At 33.3% G+C, this 27511-nt stretch overlaps 2 protein-coding genes across 4 annotated transcripts in view; one reads left to right on the top strand and one right to left on the bottom strand.

Annotated features, from left to right (window-relative positions):
* LOC124363323 (hamartin) overlaps nucleotides 1-22153 on the bottom strand; it is a 102919-nt gene extending 80766 nt beyond the window's left edge. For all 3 annotated transcript variants that reach the window (XM_046818572.1, XM_046818580.1, XM_046818585.1), the window contains exons 1-3: nucleotides 22011-22153; nucleotides 2561-2730; nucleotides 1466-1583 (exon numbers count right to left, since the gene is read on the bottom strand). In XM_046818572.1, coding sequence (XP_046674528.1) covers nucleotides 1466-1583; nucleotides 2561-2651 — 209 coding nt within the window. In that variant the 5' untranslated portion in view covers nucleotides 2652-2730; nucleotides 22011-22153. The remainder of the gene's footprint in view (nucleotides 1-1465; nucleotides 1584-2560; nucleotides 2731-22010) is intronic.
* Nucleotides 22154-22478: 325 nt separating this feature from the next.
* The window catches only part of LOC124363344 (NEDD8-activating enzyme E1 regulatory subunit), a 61855-nt gene continuing 56822 nt past the window's right edge, over nucleotides 22479-27511 (top strand). Inside the window, exon 1 of the mRNA XM_046818596.1 lies at nucleotides 22479-22793. Within this exon, the coding sequence (XP_046674552.1) occupies nucleotides 22726-22793 (68 nt within the window). The 5' untranslated portion in view covers nucleotides 22479-22725. The remainder of the gene's footprint in view (nucleotides 22794-27511) is intronic.

The raw sequence follows: 27511 nt of genomic DNA, 5'->3' as shown, positions 1-27511 counted from the left end.
CTAGACAACATTTGAATGAAGTGTATGGAGATCGTTGGATTGGACGTGGAGGTCCCGTCCCTTGGCCTCCACGGTCACCTAACCTCACACCCATTGATTTTTACTTGTGGGGACACATGAAGCAATTAGTGTATACCACTCCCGTACAGAATGAAATGGATCTAGTAGCTAGAGTTTTTGAGGCTGCTGCAGTTATTCAAGACAGTAATCCTTTTGAAGAGGTGAGAGAATCGTGCTTACGACGCTTCAGAATCTGCAACGAGTTACAAGGACGCCACTTTGAGCAACGATTATGAAAGTTTTACAGTAATGTAATCATTGATTTCTTAATAAAAAATATCATGTTCAATAACATTTTTCAAACACACTGAATTAATTACGCTGATTCACACAATTGCCATGTAAGAAAACCCTATACCCAACCATAACTTAGCCCTATTAACATTTTTTTTAAGATTTAAAAACCAGGATTCACAATTGGTAATAAAATACGTTAAAAAAAGTTATCCTGGTGAATTTGTTGTCAAAGTAGCCGTTTCAAAGCTAATACAATTTGAAAATTTTGAACGGCCGTCATTTTGAAATGCAATGAGATATTTGTTTTATTTTTTTTTTTCACTGAAAAGGACCAACACTAGGTTAACATAACTGTTAAGTTTGAATTCTGTATCTTAAGTGGTTTTTGAGTAGTAATTTTTTTCCCAAAAAACACATACAGACAGACAGACGCTAAACAAAGCGAAATAGGGCACCTGTTATATTGCATTATTTGATAGTTTTGGCCTGCTGAACAATGTGGCAAAGTTTGTTCGAATGGTTGCTGGACACCCTGTATAGTGTATATTGTGTACTTTGACGTGGTATACATATCATTCTGGAGCCGTTTTGTATTTTTTATAGTAACATAAAGTTCAGATTTACCTGCAAAACTAGAAGAATTCCAACATTGGTAGCCTAAGAAAAAGTAAGTGATGGGAACTGGCTATGAAGTATCATGGGGATAGTGAGGAGAAACTCCTTGGTGAAATCCATTGGCAGTTTCACACCAGTATAATAATCACCAAAACACAATAGCAGCAGATGTAAACAAAGAATATTTTTCCAGTCACCTAGTCAAGTTACTTGCAACAAATAATAAACTATAAACTATATAAACAAATTACACTGTAGAGAAAAAAAGTTAATTTATACGGCACTAACAGTGATATGTTTGTCTTGTTTTTTCTTATTTCATCATAAAAACTACCAAAGTCACAAAATAAGTACCTTGTACCACCTTGACTGCACGATAAAAGTATAAGTGCATTTTTGTATGTCGTTTAATACACCATCGTTAGATAAACAACGAACAATCTAACGTTAACAATCTATCTTCTAACATAAACAATCAGAAGGTGATCCAATCTACAATTGTGTGCACCATTTATTATTTGTTCCAAATAACGTGAAATTAAGTTACACTTACTTGCTAAAAAGGTGTGTTTCGTGTGGTTCTCTTATACCAATCAAAACATCAACCGTGCGCAAAGATCCGGTCTGCATAGAGTAGTCAAATAAGCCATTCACCAGCCATGTGTCACTAGCTGAATAACAATTATATTACTCAAATTAACCACACATTCAGAATCAACTATATATATAAAACATTTGAATGCAGAAAGCTCTTACCTAATATTAGGAACTTAAAAGTAATAATATTTACAGCATATAATGATATTATAAGGGAGCAGCAAACCCATATAATACATAAAATACTAGACAGACAAGACAAGTACATTTCCCTTTGGCCAAAATTGCTATAACATTTATATACAGTAGTATGAGTTAATAAAAATGACCAAAGTATATTTTTTTTGTTCTTTTTACTCAGCTGCTTAACTTTTTACTCAGCTGTATAAACTGCTTCATATTGAAGATTTTTTTATAATACTAGTCAAGGTATTATAATTGAACTGACAACCCTTCAAAAGTTATTATGATATGTAAAATGATACCACTCAACTAGGTGAATTGTTGCATACTCATAACTGATCGACCAACAAATTTCGATGTCAGCTACAATATGCAGTTAATGCTGGTTAAGTTTTTCTTTCTTGTATTCATCAATGATAGTTTATCTGAGTTACAATTGCTCTGCCATATTATCATACAGCTTATATGAATGTTCAGTCCCATGGCTATAAAATTATTAATGTTTTCACCAATTAAATGGTTAAGCAAAAGCAGTTAACTCTATATATGTTTTTCTTTCATACCTTCACTAATAGTAGTTTATCCAAGTTAAAATTGTGTTTCAGTAGACTTGTCAGATTATCATGCATGTTATTTGAATGCTATACAAGTACCATGGCTATACAATTAGGCATGTTTTCAACAATAATCATTTTTGGGTAAACCCACAAGCAACAAAAATCTTTTGAATTTATGATGTCACAGATTGTATATTACTGGACCTTATAGAGAAGTTGTTTATAACCTGTATAGGGCTTAATTCAATACATTTACTCTAGTAAAGAATTCAATTGAAAATTAAAACCAGCTTGATGTACAAAGGACATACAATTGAGAAGTTCATGACATTTCATTTTTATGTCCTCGACAATCTGTGGCTGGTTGGACTCCAGCAAACTGAAAAACTCTGCTCCTTCCATGGCTAACGATCATTGGGGACTGCCTGGGTGTAGGAAACACCACCTTGGGTTATGTAGCTGTCACATCGGTACCAGGAATCTGAAACAGAAACATTTAATTTAAACACAAATTTAAATCATTGTACTGACACAAGTGTCGCTAACATAGATAACATAATTGATAGCCAAGAGTTTCTTTATAACAGCATTGGGGGGTTTTTTAGAACTAATGGAAAACACAACAAAAATTACATAGAATCTCAAATGATCAGTCCAAATTATACATATCAGCATGAGAATAATTTAAAAGTATTCTTTCTTAATATTCAAGGCCTCATTAATATAAAAAATAATAAAATAACAATTCTGGAAAGTTTTTTACATGATTTAAATTACCCTAAATTGGTTTGCATCACGGAGCATTGGCATCTGGATATCATTGTGCCAGTGCATACAGTAGAAATAATCATATTAGGGGGGGCTCACTCGTGTTTGTTCACAACTCATTAGAGGCCAGAGCCTGTGATATCATTTGTTTCTGCACTGAATTGCATTTTGAAGTGTCCGCTAACTTCATAGATGAATTAAGCATCATAGTGGTGTCTATATATCACTCAACATCGGGCGATCCCAAAATCTTTCTTTTTAGAAGATTTATTGAACTACTTTACAAATTGGAGCAACTACACTATAGTGATGGGAGGTGATCTAAACTACAAATTTGATGTAACAACCAACAGTGAAACTGCTCTTGCTCTCCAAAATCTGTTAAGACAATACAATTATTACTACCTGAATCGCATCCCTACAAGACTTTCTAATTGCCTGGACAATGTCTTTACAAATAACAGAATTTGTTTAGGTTATCCTACCTGCCAAATTATAGATTTTCCCGTCTCAGATCACAATGGTATTCTTGTGAATCTGGGGAATATCACAAATTTCAAAAACCAAGAAAGTCAGTTAGATATGACTATTAGCCTGAAAACTGTGCTTCCTAAACGTTCACTGAATGACCTTAGCACAAAATTGGCCTCTTATGACTTGGACAAAGTAATTTATCAAAACAACCAAAGTTCACACCTACTTTTTCAACAAAATTTGGACTGTGCTCAACAATATTATATTATATTTTAAAGGACTGACAAAATCTGATTCAAACAAATCAAAAAATATTAAAAATGAATGGTATAACCACGATCTGGCAAAAATGAAGTCAAATCTTTTGTATTACCACAGTATATCAAAAAGTTATGTTAAGTTAAGGCAGCACTTTTTAGCACTGAAAAACAAGTACAGAGAAGCTATTGCTCCAGCTAAGTATCAACATAATGAAAATTATATAAATCTAAGCAATAATAAGTGTAAAGCTGCGTGGAAAATTATCAATAGCAACACTCGTCTTTCAAGCGCTAATTGCAATAGTATCAACATTACCCCTGATACTTTTAATAATTTTTTCATTAACTCTGTCTCAGAAATTAAAGACGCTTTGGGAAATTCCTCTTGTGCTGCAAAAGAATGCTTACAAAAATGTAACATTAAACTACCACCAGAAACCTTTGAATGGACAGATATCAGACCCGAGGATATAATCGAATCTGTTAAAAACCTTAGCAACTCTGACAGTATTGACATATACAACATGTCCAATAATGTCTTAAAGAAAATTATTCCAGGTATTGTTGTCCCTCTTACAATATGTTTTAATCGCTGTTTAAATGAGAGCTACTTTCCTGAAGAACTTAAAATTTCAAGAGTTAGTCCAGTGTTTAAGACGGGTTCAAAAAATAAACCTGAAAGTTACCGCCCCATTTCTATAGTTCCGGTTGTTGGTAAACTACTTGAAATCCTGGTTTATAAGCAAATTTCTAATTATTTTGAAACAAATAACTTTCTAAATTCTATGCAATTTGGTTTTAGGAAAAATAAATCTACCTTTCAAGCCCTAGACAAATTAGTTAGAGATGTCTCGCAAGCCTTTGAAGAAAAGGCAATTGCTCAGGCCACTTTATGTGACCTGAGCAGGGCTTTTGACTGTGTTGATATCAATGATCTTACCATGAAATTATCATACTATGGGTTGGGCAGTGTACCGCTCTCATTTCTAAAATCCTATTTAATCAATAGAAAGCAAAAGGTTTATAACAATGGTAACTGGTCTCAGGAAGTAAATGTCACATATGGCGTCCCCCAGGATCCATACTAGGTCCTTTGTTATTCTTGGTCTGTATTAACGACTTGCCGTTGTCAGTCTCTGCCACAACAATCTTGTATGCAGATGACTCAAAATTTTTAAATACAGGCAATAGCATTGAGGAACTAAACACTCTAACACAAAATACTCTATTGGAAGCTTCAAGCTGGTTTAAAAACAATGGTTTCCATCTAAATGTATCTAAAACCCAAAATATCCTGTTCAGTTTAAGAAAATCTGTAAACTCTCAAAGCAATCTATCGAATCATGCTAAATTCTTAGGAACCATTATTGACAGAAATTTAAATTGGGATGCCCATATTAATTATCTGTCAACTAAGTTATCTAGAGTGATTTATCTTCTCAGACGGCTTACACTTTATGTTAATACAAATTATGTGAGAACAGCTTATTTTGCCTTTTTTCAATCCATTATAAGGTATGGACTAGTAGTGTGGGGCAATGCAAGTAAAATTAATAACATTCTTATCCTTAAAAAAAAATCTATAAGAATTATTACTAACTCACAGCCACTTGAACATTGTAGACCTCACTAAAATCACTAAAATTCAGACCATACTAAACCTGTATCTTTTTGATCTTATGAAATATATCTTTCAAAATCCTCAATTAGTAAAGCCTAATAGTATAAAACACTCCCACAATACCAGGAATAAAAATGCTGCATCTATTAATTTTAATAGATTGAGCAAAACTTGTGAAAGCCATTTTGCTATTGCACTGAGGGTGTACAACCATTTGTTAACCTTAGTCCAAAAGTACAATAAAAACATATTTTTGAATAAATATTACTTATGGCTGTTAGGTAACCCATTTTATGCACTGGACGAGTTCTTCCAATTAAAAACCATTTTATTTTAAATTCCCCAATGCCACTGGCTGTATTTGAGTATTGTGGTTTATGTTTACGTAACTTAAGATATAATTAATCTAAGTTTTATAACTGACTTGGCTATATTCATAATAGCTGTAATGAGACTTTGTCAATGATCTCTATTTTATGGCAATAAAAAATGTTGATTGGTTGATTGATTGTTGATTATGTTATATGTTAAATATATTTAGCCTTAAGTGTTTACCAATAACTAACCTAAACATATAAAGAAACAAATTTGGAAGCAATAAATATAACAATAACAACTGTTATAACAACAAAGAATAAAACATTGAACAGAAATTGGTCTATAAACTTATTAAGTTAATGTATGTTTCATTATAGAACATATAAACTTAGGTAACTGACTTCATAAAAATGTACGAAAAAGAATCTAGTGTGTAGAGCGCTTGTGATTTTTGTTTTTGTAAACTTATTACAAATCTTTTTGTAAAAAGGCTGCTGAGTCTAGACTGGGCAGTTATTATGAGTGGCCAGTGCATTCTAAAATACAGAATACAAATCAAAAATTTTTTTTGAACAAACATAACAAATAAAAGACACCTTTACTGTATATTTGTAAAATTCTTGTAACACCGGATCAGAAATATTAGGTTTTTAATCAGCTGCCAATTAGAGGTCTGCTGTTTTAGTAATCAGCTGTTTTAGCAATCAGCTGTTTTTACAAGTTTTGTTGTAACAATGGTGTTTAATTATTTCAAATTGTCTCATAAGGATTTGCCTACAACATGGCCACCTTTAGTAAACAAGGGTATGCTGATATTGTTTTTGTTTATGGATTGTGTAACGGGAATTCACTTCAAGCTTGTGCTGAGTATGCAAGACGATATCCCAACAGGCGTCATCTATCAAGAGCAGTGTTTTCTAGAATTTTTCAACGTTTGTCAGACACAGGATCTACAGATAACCTCAAACATAACGCTGGTCACATTCCACTTCACACGATAGAGGAAGAAGAAGACGTAATTAATATGGTTGATGATGATAAAACAATTAGCACACGTTGTGTGGCTACACGTTTAGGAATGTCACAAAGTTTTGTTTGGAAGACTTTAAAGCGAGAGGAAATTTACCCATATCATGTACAAACTGTACAAGCGTTGCAACCTGGTGATAGTGTGAGGAGGGTTGTATTTTGTGAATGGTTGTTAAATGAAGTAGAAAACAACCAAAACTTCATCTCTAGTGTAATGTGGACGGATGAATCACATTTCAGTAGGGATGGGATAAACACTTTCCACAACACCCATATCTGGTGAATAAACAATCCTCATGAGACGAGACAAAGGCGTTTTCAACAAAGATTTGGTTACAATGTCTGGGCATCTATTTACAATGGACGCCTTTACATGCAAGCTCTGGGTAATGTACCTCTCAATGGTGTATCATATCTAAACTTACTCCAAACAACAGTTGAAGACATTCTAGATGAAATTCCTCTTGGTGATCGCCGCACACTGTGGTATCAACTAGATGGTGCACCACCTCACAACGCTAGGATTGTGACAGATCACCTAAATGCTGAGTTTCCTAATAGGTGGATAGGGAACGCTGGACCCGTGAACTGGCCACCAAGGTCTCCCGACCTAAATCCATTGGACTTCTACTTATGGGGGCACATAAAGCAGTGTGTTTATTCCCAACAGATTAACAACCGAGATCAGCTGATGGGACTAGTAGAGGCAGCATGTAATATGGTACGCAATGACAACAATGTATTGCCACGAGTCTACCAGTCCCTCATACGCAGATGTCAAGCCTGCATTAGAGCAAGATGAGGCCATTTTGAACATCTTCTCTAAATACGAGTTATGTTTGTTATTTTATCTTCTCATTTGTTATATGTGAAAGTTAATTAAAAATGTAAATTAAACATTTTTATTTCAATGCTAAATTGTGTAACTTGTAATAAGTTTAAACAAAAAATCACAGTTTTGTTAATAATTTGAATATTGAAACATACATGGTATCGTTGTTTTCTGAAGACAACAGCGCACATATTTTGCATTTAAAAGTTTTATTTTAAATAAAATCCCTTAAAGTTATGATTATTTAAAGAATTTATCTGTCCACCATTTTCTAACAAAATAAGCAAAATTAAGTTTATTTCGTTCCATTTTAGAAAAAAGATACCTAAAGTAAGTGTACCAAATTTCAACTCGTTATCTCTTGTAGTTTCTTATTTATGATGGTTTACAAGAAAAACACAAACAGACAGACAGACAGTAAACGGTATGTTTCCGGACCCATGTGCAATGGAGTTTTTTCCTTGTTTTGATGACCTGTATCAAGTCCTGAAATATTGCACACCTTTTATGAATCACCCTGTATATGTATGTATATATAAATGAAAACAAGCATTGTTAAGGTTTGTCACAATGTGTCGGTTTTCACATTTGACCTAACACCTTCAGTGCAGTACTGTACTCAAGGACTCTTAAAACCCAACACGTTGTCCTAAGGCATCTGCAGCAGTCAACATATTAAACAATATAGAGGCTAATAAACACAAATAATACGAAACTTATATGTATGACGAACACAGCAATATTGTGTCCAGAATGTTCCACCACCAAAGTTACATTGCAAATAAGGATGCTTTTTCAAATGGTGGTATATTTACTTGTTTTCAAGTTATGCAACATTTGAAGACACCAATGTTGTCCGATAGCAGTAAACTTCATATTTTGCAAATGTGAAGGATAAAATTTCTTATTAATAATAATTACGGTTTCTTGGGTATAAAATAGAATGTAAGAATACAAATTTGTTCTTTTTAATATTTTTAAAAATTTTTTGAAGCATCATACAATTATTATGATACACTACAATACAATTATTGTTCTGTGTTATTTTACGAGTAAAATGTTACATGTGGAGCATTATTTGTGATTCAAATAGTTTGTAGAACAAGATATAATAAACAGTTAACATAAAACACTTAACCACTACAGTGAGCTTATGAACCACTACAACGGTTACTAAAACTGGCTTATCTAAACAGTTTAAAACTAATAATAAGTTCTCAATGTATTCATAGACTAATCTTGGGTATACTGATGAGCTATCTTTTAGTATTAAGCCTCTTGCAGGGTGCATATGAAAGTAATGAGCATTTTCGGAAAAAACAAATTTATTCATCCAATATTCTTCCTTCTTCAAAATAGTCTCCTCCTGCATCAATAAACCTGTGGAGACGATTCTTTCACGCCTGGAAAGCACCCTGGAACTCCTTGGCTAAAATGCCTCTCAGGAACCTTGTAGCTTCAGCTTGGATGTTCTCCACCGACTCCCAGTGCTTTCCCTTCAGTTGGGGAACAAAAAAAAAACACATGGAGCTATGTCAGAACTGTAAGGAGGCTGGTGCACCATGGGGGTCTTGTTCTAGGTTAAATAGTTAGTAACAACAAAGGCCGTGTGGCTGGGAACATTTTTGTGGATAAGCTTGAAGATGTCTTTGATGTCAGGCAGGATCTGGCATTTCAGTCTCTTGAGCACCTCCAAGTAAAAGGCTGTGTTGACGTTTGTCCTTACAGTACAAACTCAAAATGGACGATTCCTCGGACGTCAAAGACAATCAGCATTGTTTTCTTGGAAACAACTCATACGATTCCAGTTTTTGCAAAATAGTGGCATGGTGAACACAATCAAAGGCCTTCGAAAGATCGAGAAATACACAAACTGTGTGCTCCCGACCCTCAAAACCCGACCACATCCACAAGACTTGTGATGGCATCAATTGTTGACATGTTTTTTCCGAAATCCAAATTGACTTAAAGGCAAAATGTCAAACCTATTGAGGAAATCCATGAGTTTTTCAAAGACTTTGCTTAAAACTGGCAGAATTGAAATGGGACCATAGATGCTTGCGAGGCAAGGACCGTCCTTCTTGAAAATTGGAATCACTTTGGCTGCTATTAGCTGAGCTGGAAACACTCCTATTTCAAAGGACATGTTAACCAGTCTTGTCAGTGGTTTCAAAATGTGCTTTAGGCAACGTTTCACTGACACACTGACATGCCATTGATGTCACATGATTTTTTTGTGCTGAATTCCCGCATCATCCCCACCACCTCGTTCTCGCTAGCAGCACCATGGACGATACTGGTCCCCTTATAGGTTCAAAACTAGACCAACTGCCGCTCAAAGGCAGGTTCGGCACGACGGTTGCAAAAAAATTACTAAACTCCCTGGCCACTTCTTCAGGGGTTTATAAAAGTTCATCTCCAATTTTATTTTTTTATTGGTTTTGAAAATTTGGAAATATCTGTTGGAGTTAATAATGTCCCATACTACCTTGGATATGTTGACTGCTCTATCTAATCTACTTTCAATGTCATAGGCTTTAGCTGCATTTATGACTTTCCTGTAAATTCTCTTATAGCTTTTGAAAAGAATTTTAAATTGCTCATCTTGAGATTCCCTAAATATGGAGTAGTAAAATTTTAATTTTTCTCTAGATTTAAGAATGCCCTGGATAAAAAATTGATTTTTTTGAAATTTTGTTTTTTCTTGAACATTTTGAATGAGCAAGGGGCGTCAAGATGTGTGGTTATGCAATAACTGAATGCGTTAAATGCCTCATTTGGGGATTTTTAATTGTTTAAGAAAGTCAAGGACTTCTTTGAAAGAGACTGACTGGGACGATTAACATCTCTGGGATGTAGAGAACGTTTGAGTTTTTTTAGTTTGGTGTTTGGATTCTGGCCTCACTCCACGGATGGTAACCTCCTGCGCAAAATGGTCAGAGATGGCGTTGTCCAATACAGAGACTACAGCAGTTGAAATGTTCATGATGACATTGTCAATGGCTGTGCTTGATGTAGCGGTCACTCTAGTGGGCAAGTTCACAGCCCACTCCAATCCAAATCACGTTATCATACAGTCAACACGTTAGACATGTCTGTAAAAAATTAGCTTGTCTTTTTCCGCTGAGATAGATGGCACATAAGTAATATAGAAACATTACGTATAGTTTATTTTTCATTAATACATTCTCATATAGCTTATGAAATAATTGTATATGGAGCCACATATTTTAAAAATATGAATGAAATCCTTTTAATGAAAAAAGAACCAATTACAGTAATTTTAAAATTAAATTGGTGAGATTCTATAAAACATCAATTTTTGGAATTTGGAATTATAACCATTTTCTGCCAATATATTTATGAAACATTGCTTTACGTCAAAAGAAACAGCATTGATTTATCCACTCTTGGTACACATAATCAATGCAATACCTGTAGTCAAAATTATCTTGCCTTTCCCTCTCATAGGTTAAAGCTGTATACCAAGAGACCATCATACGCAGAAATATTTTAAATTGTTTTCAAGTTCTATAAAAAAAATTAATCTTAATATTTTAAAGAATAAATTGAAAGAGTACCTGGTAATGAAGCCAACATACTCATTTAATGAATTTTTTGAAAGGAGGCCACTGTAACATTGACTTTTAAATGCCAATTGCAAAATTAGTACTACTTTCTGGTTTGTTTTTATTGTAAAAGATAAAACAAATTTACAGAATATTTGCATTTTTTATTGATACAATTCAGTAAGTAATATCTGAACACAGTGTTATTGCTACTAGTATAAACATTTTGTATATGATATTTATTATCTTTATTCTACAAACTCTGTATTTGCTTATATTATATAGGGTGTGCAAAAAGGTATATCGACAGTGTTATACTTTTTTAATCATTGCACATAAAGCAGTAACATTTTTCCAATCTATAATATATTCTAATAACTAATTTTTTAAGCAAATATCTTTTTTAAATTATATTAGGGAAATGCTCACAAGAAGAAACAGTACAAGTCAAGTAATATATAAAATTAGAGAACACAATATCGCTAATCGACTACAAAAAATTCACTCTATATAAAATAACAGAATTTTTATATGTTAGGTCAAACACTTTGACATTGCAACAATCAGTGTTCTTACAAGAATAACAGACAGACTTATCTGAATGTATCCTCCTTTGGGATTGATATGAACAATACGCTATTACAAGTACAGTAAAACCTTGTTTATTCAGGTCTTATTTATCTGGATCTACGGGTTATCCAAATCAGTTTTACAATGTGGAGAAAGTTTGTTTGAAGAAAAAGCATTTTTGTTCAATTTCATGTGTAAGTTGTTTTTTCATCCACACATGTTCGTATTTAGTATAATTCATAAAATATACTAAGCAATTAACATTGTTGTAAAGAGTTATAAATATATAATTATAAATTTTGGAAGATGTAAATAATTGGATTTACACTAAAAATGGCAAAGGTGCGATGACTAATGTAGAAATTGGATAAGCGTATTATTCTTCAATGGTAATAGAGGAGAGCGAAAAAATTCAGATAATGAAGAACCGGATGATGTCATAACTCAAACTAATACAATGTCACAGCTAGACCAGCCGGTGCTTTATTTTGAGCTACAATACTCAACAGTACGTTAGCAGATCTTGAAGAGTCTGCGTGATCGCACTTTCTGAAAGCAGGGTACCCAAATTTGAAAAAAATAAACTAGCTGTTCCTTTAATGACTGTAAGATATTCTCACCATGAATACATTATGAGTACAAAACTGGTTTGCTCCAACGTGCTCAAAGATGGTGTCTAAAACATCAGAAGTGTACTCACTAGTGCAATTGATGACACAATAAGAATATCTCTTCCCCAAGATTACACTATATTTTGTAGTCTAGGTGCATCTAATGTCAAAATGATTTAAAGAGTTCATTTTGAGCTTCTTCGTCACCAACTTTTTAATCACTTCAAACGAACATTTTACCAATTTCCAGGAGTCAAGTCTGTGACAGTCAGATTCCAGATGCTGCACTAAGAGGAAGGTAAACTGGAGTTCAACTCAACATTCACATTGAATCAACCTTTTTAACCGTAGCTATGGTATTATAAAATATATTACACAAGGCCTATGGAAAAAGAAGGGCACAAAAGACCAAGAGTGTACAAAACTTAACAATGACCTACAAAGAATGTCCAGTCCAACCTTATTTGTGCATGGAATGTTTCCAAACAACCACAAATAAATAACAAACTACAAAATTTTAGTTCTGAAATATAAACCTATTTGCTTGGTTTCATTTCAACTTTTAAATAGCCTAAATTAACTTTTGGTACAAATTTGAAGTACAAGTAATGTATTGTACATACAATAATGTATCAAATAATGTTAAATAATTATACACTTTTTAAATTATTTAGCTTATAAATAATACATCTATAATGTATTTTGCAGGATACACATTAATATCTAAAAACCCTTTTATTACTGAATAATGAATAGTAAGAAAAGAATTTATAACTGGTATATAACATTATGACAATTAGCTACAATGGATATGAATTTCATTTGTAATAAATATTTCATATAACTGTAAATTGAACTAGCAAAATATCTCAACCCTTTGAGTACTTAACCCTTTCACTGCGAGAAAATTTGACTAGTAACTTAATATGTCACCAGTGTCACGTTTTCTACATGTTTAGCCTAGGAGCCAAGAGCTAATATGCATTGTAATGAATTAAATCAATATAAAGAATATCCATCCTTTAAGAAACAAATTGGTAATGCTACACTACTTTTGGTCAAAATAAATGGGTAAGAACAAATTTTAAAAAATACCTTCTTTAATGTGTTGTATCTTTACTCACCTATATACTTGTTTACTACCTAAAACCAAAATTTGTCAACGATCTTTTTATACTACGTGGTAGCAGATGTTATGCAGTATATAGCTGATAAATTTTCAAATTAAACCTTAATTAGCATAAGTATTAACTTTCAACATACACATAATATCTAAAAATAACAACATACAACCATGCAAAGTGGATTTAACAAAACGCTTTTCCTCTTTACAATATTTTATAATATAGATTGTTTTAATCTAGTGGATATTTATTTTGAGCAAATTTATACCCAAATGACACAGTTTACATGGGTATATGTAAAGTATAATGTGAGTATGAGGTAATAGCTTTTAAAATATTTAAAAAAATGATTGTTTTTAAAACGTAATCTATAAGGTGTACTCATTGAAGCAGGAGCTCCTCTTATTGGAAAACAAATTATTTTCTTTAAAACAAACACACAATTCTCCAATAATTTTTAATTTTGTACACGATTAAATTATTATTGGAGGATTTTGGGTTTCCTTTACAAATAAAAGATGTATATTATAAATTATATATAAACCAACCTATTTTTTATTACACTGCAGAGAAAGAAATAAATGTTCACTTACTATGTATCTGTTAAACCTTATCTAGTTCAATATATTCCATCACAATTAATCTATCTTCTCAAATCTTTTTTTATCACAAAACTGCATAAAAAGCTCTAGTTCTTTCCATGTTTTGCTGGATAAGTATCACAACTCTGTCCTTATGTTTTACCTATTTTTTAACCCAAAATTTCAACTTTAAACCATGCTAACTGTAAGGTCCCAAGTTTTTCAAGCGGGTTTATTTTTATCAAACAGTTTAATAAAGTATTATTTAACATTTTAAAATAAAAATTAGAAGCAAGGTAAGTTAATAGGTTAAGCAACTTGGCTACAATATAACTCGCACAGCATGCTACAGTCCTGGACTGACTTCTCGCTGCCTCCACACAGGGTGCTCACTCAAATTGTAGCTGCCGCCACCAAGAGCGCAATCATTGACTAATATAAAGATCGGCAGGACCTATCAAAGGTGTGTGAATGAGTGATATCTAGGTGGATGCTGCATCAACGAGATACAGACGCCTACCTAAATTTTACAACAGTAGCTATTTAATACTCAAAGTTTTATTGAATAGTAATTTCACTGTTCAGGGTATAAAATTAGGAATAAAATTTCACTTCGTTTTGCTTGTTTTGGCTTGCCACATTGAGTCGTATGCATAAAACTGAAGGAAAACCTCTCAAGTATAAGGTAGAAGTAAAAGGTAATGGTTTGAAGGAAAAGGTTTTGCTTTTTTCCATATGTATAATGATTACCTTATACTTGCAAGGATACCCTTCAGGAAAAAGTAAATGGATTAACCGTAGCACCAGGAGTAGGATTTGCAAAAGGAGTCATGAGACAAGGTTCTATTCCATACCCACTATCACCCAAGTAATGCAACATTTGCTTTGTTTGCCAGTACTCCTCTTACATGAGTTTTTCCAAATCCTTGAATCGTGTACTGATCCAGGCCAACTCACGTCAACACTAATGAACTTTTCACTAGCGTCACAGGTAGCTTGTACATTCAGAGTAGGTTTTCCCTTACGGTTAATGTACTCGTCTCCATGGAGATAAGGTTTTTGTATACCTACGTGATTACAATCTACCACACCAATTTCAGTTGGAAAGCGAAATTTTCTCTGCCACAGCTGTTTTGCCTCCATTATTTCATTGTTGGTAGTAGGAAACTTTATCCACTGGTTCGCTTGTGCAATTATACTGTCAACAACTTCACTCCCCGACCGAGAAACCGTTGCCTCATCAATACCAAATTCCTGTCCGATACCCTTTTGATACCCGGGGTCTGCAAGGTAACGTAAACATTTGTCATCTTATGAACGGATGATAAAGCTCCTCCCCGAGTTTCTTCAGTTGCAACTAAAAATATGTTTGCAAGCCACTCCACGTTGTCTTTATTAAAACGATATAGTTCTTTAATCTCACGGGGAAGTGTAGGTAACCGTAGCTTGTACTGTTTCACATCCCTCACATCCACAACATCTACCATCACTTTCAATGAAATAAAGGAACTAATTAAGACACTTACATTGAATTAACTAAGGTTATAGTACCTTTCACTACAACGATGAGTGTGCTACTGACCACATTTAGAATTTTCGAAGGATATGCTTTTCATTTCAAGTAAAAGGTAGGTGTTATGCACTTCCATTTACTTCAATTTGAAGTAAAGGGATCAACCTTAAAGGATAACCTTTTACTTGAAAAGATAAGGTTTTACTTCAACTTATTATGCATTCAGGTGTAAGGATATCCTTCTATTTCGGTAAGTATAAGGTTATGCTCTTTTTTATGCATACGACTGATTGAGTGTGGTTATGTCATCTGCGTATAATATAAATTTTGGTGAAACATTTTTAAGTAAATTGTTAATGTACAAAAGAAAAAGTGGAGGTCCCAAAATTGACCCTTGAGGAACACCTACTTTAAATTCTTCACACATTGAGATCTAGATTTTACATTATTTAAAAACATTACAGTTCTTTTGGTTTACATAATTACAAGCTTTGGACACAGTGCAAAGTGCATTTTAAAACCGTATGATTCAATCAGAGAAAGGAATTCAAATTCCTGTTGTAGTTTATTTGTTGTTTCCATTACATCTACATTAAAGTATGATGCAATATAAACATTGTTTACATGATTTTCTTTACATAAAAGTTTTAACAAAGCCTCAAGAAACCAAGACTCAATCAACCAAAAACATGCTAGGCTAGCCAAAACCCATAATAGTTATCTGTATATAGGCATAAAGCTTTTTAACAAGTTACCATTAGAAGTTAGGGAAATTTCATGTCATAATTTTAAAATAGCTGTGTCTAAATTGTTGAAGCAAAATGCATTCTATTCTATCGAAGAAATGTATCTTTACAATATAAGTAATAGGATTTTCATGTAGTTCATGCATGTATGCTCAGCATTAAGGATATAACTGTACCATGTACGCTATGTTAAGGTTTGTGTATGTGTTTTTATTTGTATATTGTATATTATATATGTTTTAAGGACATATTTTAAACTCTATGACTTTGTCAATGCATCGTTTGTGTGGGATGGCAATAAAATATTCTTGATTCTTGAAGCTTATTTAAAAATATTTTGAAATTTGAATCTTCCGGCACTCTGTAAATAGAAATGACAATAATAGACCTTTTTAAATTAATTATTTCTATGCATGAAGCTTCAAAAACAGAATCCAAATTATAAATGCACAAATCTTCTCTTGTTTTAAATTCAAAATTATTCTTCAAAAGAATAATGAGTCACAATGATCACCTCTATCTCTACAATAAAAATGTGCCAGAGTATAAATAAAAGACTATTTAAAATAGCAACACTATCCCTACTTAACCAATGTTCTTTAAACAAATAATTGGAATATTTGAATTTTGTAGAATTATTTCTACATCAATTTTCTTATTAAGTACTCTTCCTTGGATATTTAAATATAATAGCCAATAATATCTATGATCAATTTTGGCTTCTTTACAAATAGGTCAAACATTATTAAATTTTGATTTACCTTATTTGTATGATAGCAGTGAAATTTATTACAAACTAAACAAAAGTTATCTAAATCTAAGAGTTCTTTATATTTTTGTTTGGAGGCTCGTTTTTATTGCACCACCTTCTTTCTCATCTATACTGGAGTCTGGGTCGAAGTAGGGGAACTGTCTATAGGAATTTATATGTCTTGACACTCCATATCCTGTCCATCACCGTATCAATAAATGGTTACAGATATCATCCTCAATGGACTCTTTCAGCTTCAACATAAACTCCTGATGTGAAAGTCCATGCCTTAACTCTCTTTGTGATAACTGGTCACAGCACACAATACTTACTGAAACACCAGTTTCTTGATGGAATGCCACTATGTTCTTGGTGAATTATTGTTCAGGTGGAATCATATCTCACACACAGTCCGTTAGGGAGCAGATCAATTTTTAAGCCCTTTGGCCTTGAAATCCTGAGTGAGTTGGGCGAATGCATCATTGTAGTCCTGAATTGTGGGTTTTGCATTATACACCGCTTTGGTAATTAGGCTGTATATGCAGGCTCACCTTTTGAAAGATAAGTTTGTTTGATTTGAGGTCTGAAAGCTGTGGTCTACCAATTATTTTTCTGAATATAACAGCTACACCAGCTGTCATATTTCTATCATGGCCAAGATCACCAGATATAGCATGGGTGACATCCACAGATGAGTCATTCATATAATTATCAATTATAAGGCCCATGTCCTGCTCAAATACACGGATTCCCTGCTCCTCGATCACAGGAGACAAACCCAAAGTGTGATTGGTAGGCTGTTCTATTTTTTTTTTTTTTAAGAGTATTTTCGCAATTTTAATTTTTCATTTTTTTTATTATGACTCATTGGCAATGTCACAGCATTTGCACTATTTACAAGATTATTTTTAGGATTACCACTTATTTTAAATATTTGTGACAAGCAAAGCACACTCCATGAACTCCTTTCTCACAGTGCATACACATGGTTCTGGATCTTTTCCTTTTTCCCCCAGTAGCTTTACTTTCAGGGGTAGACACACAACAGATCATCTCTTTATTTCTAGACTTACAAGTCCCAAATTCAGTGGATGGGTTTTAGCATCAACACCTCCTGCAGTGGGTTTGAGATTATTTTTGGAAATTTTTCAGCCAGCCATTCTTTCTTGAGGCTTAATATCATTTCAAGAATAAACAGTAGCCTGTTCATATCTTTTCCTGTATTATTTTCCTTGTATATATAATACATAAATATACATAAATTTAAAATCATCCTACCTAAAACATCTAAAACAACTTTTTTTCCAATACTTTACCATTCTCCTCTCATTGAGATAAACGTAAAGCATCTAGTCTGAATAGTCAACGCCTCCCATATATTTGCTATAAGAGTCGATAACTTCTGGCACATATTTCATTTCAGTATTATTGTTTTTGGAACAACTTTCTCAATAGATTGGGCACAATGTTTGGTTGAAAGAAGAACAACAGGATGTTTATGGCTAGCCTTTTCTATGTATTCAAGTTTTTCCTCATGTTTTATATACAATTGTTTACCTATTTGAAATTTTTCTTTCATCAATGGGACTCCTTTCCTATTTTCCTTAGGGTTCCAGTTATGAAGGTGAGTTTCTTGTATAAGCACTCAGCGAGAGGGGTGGATGTTAAAAATTATCCACAAAGAGATTACCTTTGTTGAATAATATGGTCCTAATTTTAGTAAGCTTGCAACTACATTGTACGCCAGTCCATATTCTATTGCAGAGCTGTCATAATTTTTGCTAGCTTTATAACAGGAAAATTCTAGACAATATTTCATGACAGTGTCACACAACATCCTCAGCTTAATTCCTCACTTGTGATAATGCTTGTTAGGCAGATATTGGATTAACCATGTGTTTCTTTGTCCCAATAAGGCTCTCATCAATAGATATTTCCCTGTGAGGAGAGTAATGCCTTCTAAATACCCTATTAGCATGATCAACCAGTGGTAAAAATTTTGCACATGGCTCATATCCTGGAGTTTTAGGCTTAACAAGTGCCCTGTTTTCGGTAATGTGGAAAAATTGGAGGATAGACATACAGCTAAACATTTTAGAGAACCATGGAGTAGTTAACTCATCTAATGTTGATCAGTAACTGGTCTTAGTAGGATTTTTATGATTTCCATATTCGTGATAGTGGCAATGGAACATTGCATTTCACAGGTGTCTAACTCCGAGCTCTTGCTTCTGGAGAGGGGTTTGGGTGGCTTTTTTATGTACTCATTAGCATATAAGTTTGTCATACTGACAAAGTCATTTAGTAAATGTATAGTGAAATATATATATAAAATAATAATAGACTTACTATTATCATGGGGAAAATGTTTAGGTCCTGGTCTTTCACCACATATAAATTCGTGATTGCAGCCTACATCATTTCCTTCTTCTACAGTTTGTCAAACAATTTCTGGCTCAGTTTCATCTGAGTCATCAACTAGGCCTATGTTATGCAGGTAAGGGTTAATTCTTGCCCTACATGAGGTCATTTTTGTAGCTGTCCAGAAGTACTGGTGCATCTAAATCAATGTTTTCATCAGTTTCATCAGTGGTCCCTGGGTCATAATCTGGGTCACCATCAGTGTCATCACCCCCAAACGGATTATCATCATTTTCTGAATTATGTTCATCGTCGGAAGATACAATACTGTTCACAAAACTATCACTTAGTTCACCTTTGTCAACAAATACACCAGTTCCATAATTATTATCTTACCAAAAGTTCTTGTACAAGTGTATTCTCTCTCACTGAAGATCGTTCGCGATTACGTTCACTCATATTTTATACTACCGAAATAACTTCAGATATGATAAATAAGATATGTAAAGACGAACTAAAATAATAGAACAACGATAATATAACCTTATAATACACTAACAACAAACGAAATAAATAATCTGATTGCTATTGAACACCAACCAATCGGACTCAGAACAGCTGGGCTCAGACCAAAAGCAAAACGTACAAGGCTGTCATACAAGAGATAAGAAAATCTTAAGTGATGAAAATATTTCTCCATGTAGCCCGTTTCCTTGTGAGTCGATACAATATAATATCATGTTATTTGAACAGCCGTAAGTACAAAAATAAAGATAAAAGCGAGCGATCCGACATATAAGATTGTGGTGTTTTTCAAAGATGTAGGGTTTGATATATCAGACCGTCACACTAAAATGGTTAATTATTTTACTAGTGATAAAAACCGGGTTCGCTAGCAGTACTGTGAGATGTGTTGTGTTGTAGAGAACCCATCCTTATTTAATAAACTATATGGTAAATGTAACATTAAGAGCCGGAGTGCCAAAACACAAGTTTAGTCTACTAACTCCCAAGACTTTTTTTTACCAAAAAAAACCTAAATTAGGTTTACTTACTTATTTTACTATACACACTTATCTATACCTATACGTATAATATACGTACCTATACGTATAATATACGTATTTTGTTTATCAAGCAATACTACCGCTACGTAAAATTGACGCACAGCCTAAATAAAAATCAATATTGAGATAAGAAAAAGAAATACACACACCCTTACACATCGGAGGCCGAACGACCATTGATCAGTAGAAGCACTGCTCAAAGCTAAACCGGAAGGGTGGGGGCGGGGAGAGTGGGTTGTGACTATAAACATAACGCATATACGTAAAACTTACGCACGGTAGTGTTCTAGGGTTAAACCATTGTTTGCTATTTATTGTTAATTATTTCATAGTTTGTTATTTATTGTTAATTATTGCTGTTACTCTATTGCTATGTTTATTATTATTTGTTGTTGTTCTTCTTCATATATAGTTAATTATTGTTGTTATATTAATTGTATACTTGTAGATGTCGTTGTTAGAAAATAGAATAAAAAAGGTAAAAATTTATTTCCTAATATTTAACCTATTCATGTAATCCACAATCAAACACATAAATAACTTTCAAAAATGTTTGACAGTATTAGAGTTAACACACCACAGTAATGGATGTCATGTTTAACCAAAAGACAGTATGCACGGGACGGTTGTTGGTACTAAGCTCTTCTGACCACAGAACACTCATATAAGGTATTAAAATTATAGATAACGCTTAAAATTATAGATAACAAGAAGCACAGTACACACATGGACCCAAAAAATTATATTTCCATTTCATTTATTACAAAAGATAGTTATTTATGATTTGCACCCTCTGAAACCATATACATATAGGTTGTTCAGGATGGGCAGAATACATTAATAATGTCGGAAACTTCACCTTTCAACTTCACTGATACCAATCATACATGGCCTATTAAACAGGCTAAATCTTAAGATCTTCATATCATTTCTAGTTTTAAACTAATTCAAGATAATTTTTCCAACATAACTATGGCTTAGGGATAGAGTTAAGACTGTGACTCTTGTTTACACTGTTTTAATTCACAGGAAGATCAATAAAATTTTTAAAATAGGCTTGGAATGTCTCCTCGAAAAAGTTTGTTACCATAAAAAAAACACCATCGGCTTAAAATAAATCCCCTCATTTGAAATGTTGCTGAAATTTGGATAAAGAACTTATTGGCTTGTGACTTCCTCTTTATTCTTCAACAAATATCTCCTATTAAGCTTTGTCAATAGCCTACTGATTGCTTTAAATAAATTTGAGTTGTCTAGCAAAACAACCTACACAGGAATAGGTACTTGTGATTTCAGGAACAAGGTAGGGTAAATAAAAATAGAACTTTTAATGAACATAATAGATTCAGGTATAAACTTATTTGCTTGAGATTACTCAGACTAGGCTATGGATCAATTGTTAACTGTAGAGAAAACTAAGTAAAGTAAATCAACAAATATCATTACTACAACCTCTTAATTATTGTCAGTAACTAAAAGACCATTTTAAATAATTAGATTATATACGTTCAAGATAAAATATATATGCATTTCAAAAGTGTTTCAAATTATCATAAAATATCTTACCAGATGAAACACGACCACCAGACCTGCATAGACTTCCTCACTTCACTTCTTTTCAATCCAAATCCACTCCTCCCCTCCCAACCATCACATCATCATCAGCACCATCACCATGCCAAAGGAGTGAAGTGAAGAGGGGAGAGGACGTAGTAGACCAAACCCATACAAATACAAGCAAAGCAACTTTTTTACGCGTTCCTTTGTCTATACTAAATCAGTTCTTCGTAGTAAAATTAATTAGATCCTATTGCAATTATTCCAAATTTAATGAATTTTGTTTGAAATCATAATTTGACATTCTGTGGATCCTTTTCAACAGATTCTTTAGGCTTGTCTAAAATTAAAGTAAGCTATACTCTGCTTGTAAAGAAGTATTGGTTGATAACATGACTTGTAGCTAAGCAGTACGGTACTGATTATGTCAGCTGTTCAGTAGTAAAACTATTCTGCTTTTTTTTAATGAAAGAGGTTTTGTGAAGCTCCTGCAAGCTGCTTGAAGCCTGGCTTAGCAATGAATGGCAATAAGCAAGCATTATTCTTTCAGTGTCAGATGTGCACATAACCTAGAAACTTCTGTGGTGTATATTTTGTTTTGATTTAAAGTTGATAACATCAACGCTATCATCAAATAAGGACCTGAATAAATGCACGATTACAGTTGATTTAAAGGAAAGGAAGATTTATAGCTTTTCAAAGTAATTCTTTTAATTCAATATACATGGCGTCGCCTGCTCCAAAATCTCCAGAGCAGAATGAGAAAACGAAGAAATACGATAGACAACTTAGGTAAGTTTCCTACTGTCAAAATAAATAAGTTATTAGTGTAATTAAGAATCGGCTGTAATATAGTAAGCGTTACCACCACCATGGAATCAGGGAACTAAATGTTATTGATTAGAAATAGTCTACCTAACAAAACATACCTATACAAAAACATTATTATAGTTAGTAGCAATTATTGCCCTATCTTTTTAATGCATTGAATAAGTATAATGTTCAAAATAAACCAAAGAAAGTAAAATCATTTGTATGGTAGTCTATTTGAGTAATGGCTTCAAGTGCAATAGCAATGAACATGCATTATTTGTGTCACAAGCTGTCAGATATGTTTATCCTTAAAAATGCCCAAATTATCTACTATAAAATCTGGTCGCTTTTCAGAATGAGATAATATCATCCTTTAACCCTCCAAGCGCTACTATCACACTGTGCAATATGTTCGTTTTTGTTAAATTGCCGTAAAACAGTTTATTTAATTATTCCGTAATTTTCATAGTACAACGTAGGAGAGATTTCTTTACGCACTGGTCTATTTTGTAAGCCTTTGAGTAGAATGAAAATAACAGTTAGCTGATTTTGTCAGCTGTTGCCACGCTGTACTTTGTTGTAGTTTTCGTCTAGGTTAGTTATCGTTCGGGCCGCGACGTATTGCTTTGATTTGTGTTATTATTCACTGTGCGATAGATTCTTGCTTCTTGTGTGTGTATTTTTTATTTTATTATGAGTTGCTACAGTGCCTTAGAGCACTTCAGGAGGCCTGTAGGGGGAGGCAGAAGAAAGAGGGTAGCGCAGCAATCAGAATCTGACTGATTAAGTTTCTTTAGTCAAATGTAAATGTGTGTATAAACAAAAGGACCATAATATTTTTTTACTATTCATAATTATTATAACAGACATTTAGCTTTTGTGAGGTTATATGTACATTAAAACCAATATTGTTTGAGAAGTGTTTACTTTGAATGTGTCCATTGTGCAAATTTTAGTGTGCGGAACATTTTTTTAGTTTTTATATTTTGTGTGTGTAGTTTTTGTTCAAAAGACTTTGAAGTGACATTTTTATTGTTCACAATGAAATTTGAAACAATTTGTATATTTTTAAATATTTATAACCATGTTTTAAAACGCATTTACAACCTCACCATCTAAAAAAAAACAAAAAGAAAAACAAATTATCTACTATTTATCAAGACTATTTTTAGAGAAAAGTGGTAATTGTTTTGAATTATCTTTATTTTCTGAAGCATGTTTTTCCGAAAAGAATGATATATAACACATGATTTTTGAATGTATATTTGTATCTAAAAAGTGGCTTTTAAGAAACCATGTATTTTGCTTCAAAACAGCCAAGCACTTTAAAATGATTTAATTACCACTTGGAGGGTTACAAATCGAGCCTTGACTGATGCTGTTTAAGCTACCTTAATTTCTTGAAAGCATTCAATGGGGTCAGCCATCCGCATCTTTTGATGAAGGTACAATCTTATGGAGTATATGGGACCCTCTTGGAATGGTTTGGGAGCTATCTGCGGAACTGTCAGCTTTGTGTTCGTTTTGATGGTGCATTCTCCAGGAACTTTGTTGCTACATCTGGTGCTCCCGTCTTGGTCCTACACTCTTAAACCTGTTTGTAAATGACATCTCTGAAGTTATTAACCCTTTAAGGAGTATGGATGTCATATGACGTCTTCCTTTCATAGTCTAAAATAGTAATGGATAAAATCCAAAAAATACCAAAAGGAGTAAAAAATTAAAATCTCTTAAAAAATGTTTATTTACATTTGAAAGCTTAATAAAAAAGGACTGCGTGTTCTACAAGTCAATATTTCAGTACTTTTTCAAAATCAAATGTCTTATTTCCTCACTACGGCAGACTCAATCAGTATTGTCTGCCATTTGGACCACAGTAATAAACTAGATGGTTGTTTAACAAATATGTCACTCTCACAAGACAAATATGGCCACAGTATGCAGTATCCAAGGAATGGCTGGTATAATGTAGCGGCATATTCTGACAGCAAAGCGATGCGCACGCGATCGGTGGCTTCAGTCGGTGGCTTCTACCAAGTGTCTACTGCGGTCTGGTGGTAAAATCAGATTACAAGTGAATGCAAGCACAAAGAAGGAAATTAAGTATGTTGCTGATAGATGGAACCGCTTTACAGACTAATCTACCTAAAGGCAATCAGTAATAGCAATGCACTTACGATAATACAAAAATACAGAGGCTAAACGTCATATGACGTCCATACTCCTTTGGGCCACTATAAGAATATACGTCATATGACGTCCTTACTCATTATGTAGTGTTTACACACACTTCTTAAAGGGTTATAGTTAACCACTTATTGTTTGCCAATAATATCAAGCTGTACAGTTCAGTCTCTTTAGTTAACGACTGCCACCTTCTACAAGAGAGCCTGCAAGCTATCAAAGCACGTTATGTGGATAACTGCATGATCCGCTGACAAGTGTGTAACAGATCTCATCAACCAGTTCCTTTTGATTACACACTGCACGCAGAGAAGTTAAAAAGGCATCTGATAGTTGAGGACCTTGGGGTTGTTCTTTCCTCTACCCTAAAGTCCAGCTCTTCATGTTGAGCATGCTTGTACTTTTCCTTCCCGTAGTCTCGGTAAAGTCTTCCACTTCTCAATGAATTTACTTTGTCTCTATGCTCTTCGATATTGTGCTTACGTCAGGCCTCATCTTGAGTACTACAGTATTCCATAGTCACTCCATCAAGAATACCTAATGGATGACATGGACCTTATTCAGAGAAGATTTCTTCATCTGGTTGGGCTGAAGTTTGGATTTGGATACTAGGATGTTCCTCTCAATGACATTGCTACTCTACTCGGATTGGGGACTCTCGGTGTCAGGGTTATTTTCTTCCTGTATCGGATGGCCAGGTTGACAGCCTGGAAATCCCCGGTGTGATCAATCTTCGTATACCATCCAGCATAAGATCGCAGGACCTGTTTGAATGCCTACATCATGCCACTAATTACGAGATGAACTCCACGATCAACCAAATGCAGACTTTGGAATCTTTTGCAGGGGATGTTGACTTCTTCTATGATGGCATCGCTTCCTTTAAGAGATCTTCATTGGCCACCTTTGAACAGCTTTGTCCTACATAGTCACTTTTATAGTCACAGGTTTCATTACAATTCTTGCATGTGCCATCGCTATTGATTAACTATTGTTAATTAAGGTCTAGCCATTTTTTAAACATAGGATGTAGTTCTTAACATCAATTGTTATTATCTTGTTATTGTCATTGTTATTAAAATTGTATCAACTGTTATAAGTCAATCGTTACTATTATACTTTTTATTTCATTGTGATTATTTTAATGGTTCTTATATTGTTATGTTATTATTAATTGTTGTACATAATTATCATCGTTTAGTAACCATATTATCTAATTTATATATCACTAAATTTTTATTGATCTTAGTTTTAATTCAATATTCAAACATCTATTTCAGCTGTACTATCATATTTTGTAATTATGTATGTAATGAGTTTGCCGTGAATAAATAAGTAAGATAGTAACAAGTAACCGATTGTTATTTTATTCAGCCTAACATTAAATTACTTTTTTTGATATAACAAAAACAGTTGAAGGGAGACTTTAACATTTTGAGAGCCAAGCACTTTTGACGAGGTGGTGCTGCCAGTCTCAAGCATTATTGACAGTTTACTTCTCTCAGTGCCAAGCACTCTTTTGGTGTTTGCAGAGTGTTCTGCTAAATAATTTATAACCTTATCAAAAATAAACATAACATGATGATTTAATGTTGTAATATGTAAGGAGCAAACTGGCCTATAAATCAAAATGTATATTTGAATGATAGCACCTGTAAACATTTTTAAATACCAAAAATAATTTTAAAATTCTTTGTTTAAAATATCTTTTTCAATTTTGAAGTACGAACATTTTAATGTTATGTGGTTTATTTATTTTTATGCACCTTTTATATTATTTTATATATATAAATAGGAACAAATATACCATATTTGAAAAAAGTAGGTACTTGTATAACTGAATTTTGAATTTTTTGTCTTAGTGCGCGAATCTGCACCTATATAGAAGTCGACTCTCATATTTGGCAAATAGCTTTTACTAATTGTATGAAATTATATCAAGATGGAAATTCTTTTTTTATTTGATTTGATATATATACAATGAGAAAAAACATTTTTCAAAATCATTCACAGTACATAGTTTTGTAAAATTAATTAAACTTACATTACTTTACATTACAAAATAAGACTCACCATATTTTTTTCAGTTTGCTTCAGATGTGATTTCAAAATAAATAATGATCAATCACGCAGAAAGTAGGCTTCTAGTAGTCGTATGTCAGTTATTCTTATTCAGTGAAGTATATATACCTTATACTATTTCCAAAAGCAAGTCATTACAAAAGTTAACATTTAGTTACACACGTGGCAAGCTCACTGCCACTGCCTTTGAGATACAACAACGAATACTATGAAATAAAAACTATAGATATGTGTATTTGTTTTACACTTAATTAGCTGTAATTTGAGATTAAGTACGATGCCATATGTCTAAAATTAGTAACAGAATAATAAATATTCAAAAAGCCGATCTAATTGGCCCTTGGCACTTTTCAAACATACTCAGCGGGCCGACTGTAATCGACCCGTGGCACTCAAAGTGTTAATAAGCGACACCCTACACCCATTATTCA

Source organism: Homalodisca vitripennis, chromosome 1, assembly GCF_021130785.1.
Source record: "Homalodisca vitripennis isolate AUS2020 chromosome 1, UT_GWSS_2.1, whole genome shotgun sequence".
Taxonomy (NCBI): Eukaryota; Metazoa; Arthropoda; class Insecta; order Hemiptera; family Cicadellidae; genus Homalodisca; species Homalodisca vitripennis.
This window is presented reverse-complemented; position numbering and strand designations above follow the sequence as displayed.